Source organism: Priapulus caudatus, unplaced genomic scaffold (genome assembly GCF_000485595.1).
Source record: "Priapulus caudatus unplaced genomic scaffold, Priapulus_caudatus-5.0.1 Scaffold1640, whole genome shotgun sequence".
Taxonomy (NCBI): Eukaryota; Metazoa; Priapulida; class Priapulimorpha; order Priapulimorphida; family Priapulidae; genus Priapulus; species Priapulus caudatus.
Genome location: NW_014578701.1, coordinates 54,780 through 59,789, shown reverse-complemented (window position 1 = coordinate 59,789; position 5,010 = coordinate 54,780). Strand labels below are relative to the sequence as shown.

General features: G+C 42.3%; 1 protein-coding gene across 1 annotated transcript in view; it reads left to right on the top strand.

Annotated features, from left to right (window-relative positions):
• Nucleotides 1-200: 200 nt before the first annotated feature.
• LOC106817226 (DCC-interacting protein 13-alpha-like) overlaps nt 201-5,010 on the top strand; it is a gene marked incomplete at its 5' end in the record, with an annotated part of 9,020 nt that continues 4,210 nt past the window's right edge. Inside the window, 5 exons of the mRNA XM_014821890.1 lie at nt 201-322; nt 562-670; nt 2,778-2,864; nt 3,914-4,067; nt 4,476-4,704. Of these exons, the coding sequence (XP_014677376.1) occupies nt 201-322; nt 562-670; nt 2,778-2,864; nt 3,914-4,067; nt 4,476-4,704 (701 nt within the window). The remainder of the gene's footprint in view (nt 323-561; nt 671-2,777; nt 2,865-3,913; nt 4,068-4,475; nt 4,705-5,010) is intronic.

Genomic DNA, 5,010 nt, shown 5'->3' with positions numbered 1-5,010 from the left:
CTCTCTCTCTCTCTCTCTCTCTCTCTCTCTAAATACATATTCCTCTGCCATTTTCGCATTCTTACATTACTCGTGGAAGTGTTACGTGCTACATTAGTAGATCTACATGTTACTAGCTGTCGCGTCACTGCGCTAAATGTTGACACCTCGCCCACCGCTTGGGGGCGCCACATGTTATGCTCTTGTCGTCGCAATTGCAGACGGATCAATCCGTTCGATCAGTCGGGCAGCGAGTCGTCTGCGACGGACAAACATGGCGGAGCGTGCCGTCAGGCGTACACGGTGCGATTCTGCGGCTCGATGGAAGTGAAGTCAGATAGAGGTGAGTGTGTGTGTGGGGGGTGGCNATAGAAAGCTGGCTACGGGCCTGTATGAACACATGTATGTGTATGATTGGTATAATAATATTCACGTATGTGTGCGTTCCTGTGTATGTGTACGTATAGAGTGGGTGTACGTGTATGAGTAAAGTATGTGTATGTGTGCATGCACGTGTATGCTGACCATATGTGGGGTTTAATACACAGTGAGACTGACATTGATGCTTTGCTATATGAACAGGAGAGCAGCTAGTGCAGGACACGGTCCAGCACATCATGGCCGCCCGCGCTCTCCACAACGTCCACCGCATGTTCGAGTGTCAAATGGTCATCTCGATGCACTCCATACGGTAAGGCCACCATTTTTTCTTTTGTTGGTTTACAGAATTTTTGCTGTTGTTGTTGACTCGGTAGGGTAAAAAAATAAAAAATAAAAAATGTTGTTTTGTCAGATCAAACAAGTCAAAATACAGTGATACTGTTATACATGATATTAAAGTATTTTAAGAAAACTAAATGAAAACAAAACTCAACTTGTAATATATTTTACTTTTATTATAAACTATTTGTTTATGAAATGTTTTTGTTTTTTACATTTAAAATTTATATTATCATATATTCTTAGAGAAATGGTCGGCGGGAAAAAAATACAGATTTTCAATTTTTATTTTTTTTCGTTTTTCTTGAAATTCGGTCAGCGGATCTGTAAACCAACAAAATAAAAAATTCTCGACCTAAGCAGTGTTCTGTATTTACACGGCGTTTGCGCCTATTAACCATGATGATACATAATGAAAGCTAAACTCGCGCAAGTAGCCATAAAGTAGCTAAAAAATTTCAGCGGGGGGGCACTGGGGGGAGCATTTACATTTTTCGTGGGGGGGGGCCACAATATATAATTTATTATGAGATGTGGTTCGAACCTTCTTCATGTGTTATTACTGTTCTAATGGCATTGTTTTTAATTCAAATTTTTTTTATCAAGCATGAATTTTAAGTGGGGGTCACCTGGGGGGGGGCACAGAAAATTTGTGGGGGCCCCCGTAGCTACGCCCCTGCCCGGAAGTGGGTTAATACTAAAAATATGGATTTCCATCAAACACGGGCTAATTATGAATACAACTATTCGATGTGTATATATAACAGTGTTATGACTCTGTGCACAAGATATAACACTAGATGTGCGGAGAGCGTATTATGTGTACAACCAGGGGTGTGTACAGGGGGGGGTCCAGGGGGTCGGACCCCCCCCCTGCTCGCACAGGAAAACGCATCTTAAGGGCGGTCTAATTTCAAAAAAATTCCCCAGACCCCCCCTTCGCGTGCTCCCAAGTTTGGGTTACGGTTAGATCCCCCCTGGTACAAATCCTGTACATGCCCCTGACAACTGGTAGTTTATTCTGGCGGGGTAGAGACGAATTACGTAGCATTCGTTGTTGTGTTCCTACACACCAGTGTATTCCTACGCCTTGGTGTGTATGCTTATACAAAATAGTACAACATCACAACAAGTAGCAACATAGCTTAGAAGTATACCATCTACTACATAAATGGGGGAATCTGTCTGTCACTCTGTCCGTCTATCTTCTCGAGACCCGTAAAAGGTGATCCCCAACACCATATATATTCTGAATCAGCATGACGCGACGACCAGTTTAAGCCAAAAAAAATTGCAAATTAAGCCAACAAAATATGAAAAACAAAACAAAAAAAACCGAGGGTATATGTACGTTAACTATCTATGGTGTCATGTCACACCGGGTGCTATAGTTAAATTTATTAAATCTTACCGTTTCTTTAATTGTTTGTCAAATGTTGTCATATTCTCATGTTCTCATATGATTCCTATGTTTATTATGTAATTATGTCTTTCTTCCATGGCCCGAGAGGGGCATGCAAGAAATAAAATTAATTCAATCCAATGCATAAAACGTCATTGGACAGTGGCGCCCCGCGAATGAGCGGTACATTTTGGAACGTCATATTACGTTTATTGACGCTGGTCATTTTAGTTATTTAGCATGTTAGGATAATGTATTCATTCACATTCGCTAATATTATCTGTATCAGCATTAACCTCCTACATAAATGGCCGGATCCGTCTGTCTATCTAATAAGGAGAAAAATAAGGGGAAAAAAAGAGAAAAAGGGAGGGGGAGGGAGGGGAAGGGGAGGGAGAGGGATGGATGTACAGCCGTGACGGCAGACTAAATTCTAGCTCTTTTCTCCTTTATCCCGGGCATCGCTGGGTAGCCCAGCTAGTAGAGGTATAAGGATCTGGATGTGCCCTAGCTAGTGCTGAAAGCAATCTGGAAGTGTGAGGCCCTATATGTGAGTGTACATGGACATCCATGTGAACTAATCGAATATCTGCAGATGTCGTTAAAATGTTAAAAGAACCGATGGCACTTATTGCGAACGCTGGTTGTGTAGAAATGCACTTGGTTTTTTTTCTAGGTTAGTGGATTCCGCTAAAAACGTGGCGAGGTCGGAATTCAAGATGGCCGACGTCTGCTTTTGGTCGGTGCACAAGGATAACAACAGGTCGGTACTGTGGTAGAACTCACCTGGCGAATCTGTCTCATCATTAAGCAACTGCCATCACAGCTAACTTAAAAAAAAATTATAATGACCTTTATTTCCAAAGGTACATATACATCCTGCCAGCACCAAATAATAGTTATAGTATATAACATATATGTATATATATACAATATTATGTGTGTGTATGTACAGTGTAGCCCCGTTATAACGCGGTCGTTGGGGTCCATAAAATGTCATCGCGAAAAAAGCGGGGACGCGCTAAATCGGGGTTCAAGAATATCAGTGCATATATACATACGTGTATGTACACAACATGGGTCCAATGACTCAATTTGCATTAAATCAGCGCGCGTAAAATCTGGGTTTTACTGTATATTGTAACAATTCCTTTGACACAATGTCAACAATAACGTGAAGGTCGACAAGGATCGCCCATGAGCCATCACAGCTAACTTATAAAAAAAAGTATTAAAAAAAAAATTATAATGACCTTTATTTCTAAAAGTTCACTGTATATTGTAACAATTCGTTTGACACAATGTCAACACTCAACAATAACGTGAAGTTAACAATGATCGCTGATTAGTCGTCATTATCATATCATCGATATCATCGATTATACTCGATCATCGGTTGAACAGTGGCTCAAACCAAGCGCTTGGTTATCAAAATCCATAATCGATTTCATCGGGAAAAAAAAATAAAAAATCGAAATAAATGTAAAACTTGAACAAGAAAACTTGGAAAAGTGATGAGAATCAGAGCTATCATCGCTACTATACAAGTTATCCTTTATTAACATACATGTATTATACACACAGTAGTAAACAGTGCAAAACAAACAGTAAACAGGGCTAAACAAGCACATACATGCACACACGTACATGCGCACGACGTTACGCACACGCACGCATTTAACACTCCGAGTAACCGATTGTAACCGATCATCGGTTACTTGGGTCCAACCGAAGATCGATTACGAAATTACAACCGATTGACAACACTAGTCGTCATAGCTAACCTTGGTGACTGCGATGTTCTCTGCACAGGTTATTTGGATTCATCACTGTGACAAGTGACAATCAGGATAAGCAGAGGAAGTTTGCCTGCCACGTGTTCGAATCGAACACGGGTGCAGACGACGTCTGCCTTGCCATGGCAACCGCAAACAAGATGGCGTTCAAAGAACTAATGGAGCAGAAGGTCAGTGCTAATAAGGAATTAAGATCCACAAACTGATATATCTTGGACATCCGTATTCTCCATGAGTAAATCTTTCTCGTTTTGCATCGTAATGTGAAGGAAGTCGCAAGAGAAATTGGCAGCATTTCCAGTATATCCACTATTAAGTCAACATCTGCAATGTTTTACACTATGCCTAATTCTAATCTAATTTTAAAAATTAGAGAGTTACAGTACAGAAGCTAGGTTATGTAAATATTTATGTGTGTGTGTGTGCGTGCGTGCGTGCGTGCGTGCGTGCGTGCGTGCGTGCGTGTATATAAGCTAATTTAAAAGGTTTGATATTTATGCATTACTTCTAGGCAGCTAGTCTGACCACTAGATAGTGTGCTAACATATAATACAATGCAGCATGTTAAAACCTTGCAGCAGCAGCAACAGCAGCAGCAGCAGCAACAGCAGCAGCAGCAACAGCAGCAGCAGCAGCAGCAGCAGTCGGGGGAGTTACCCGCAGGAGCCGAGGGTGGAGTAAAGCCATCCAAGCCTCGCCCCCCGAGACCGCCTCCTCCCCAGAGGACCATATCCATACAGGAGTACACACCCGACCAAGTGGCTAGCCGCGGCGACGGTGACGAGCGGAAAGTGGAGGGAGCGGAGAGTAAGTCGTTAGTAGTTAGAGGGAGAGTGGGAGGGAGAGGGAGGAAGATGGGGGGGGGTGAGAGAGAGAGAGAGACAGAGATAACGAGAGCGGGTGAAACGGGAAATGAAGAGAGAGAACGAGAACGAGAGAGTGCGTGTGTTAGATGAGAAGGGAGACAAGGGGGGAGGCTACCCCCGCGTAGATTAATAACTTTAAGTAGATCATAAGTAATATATAATATAGTAGTAAGAGTAAGTCGTTAGTAGTGCACAGGGGAGGCAAGGGGGGAGGCTACCACCGCGTAGATTAATAACTTTAAGTAGA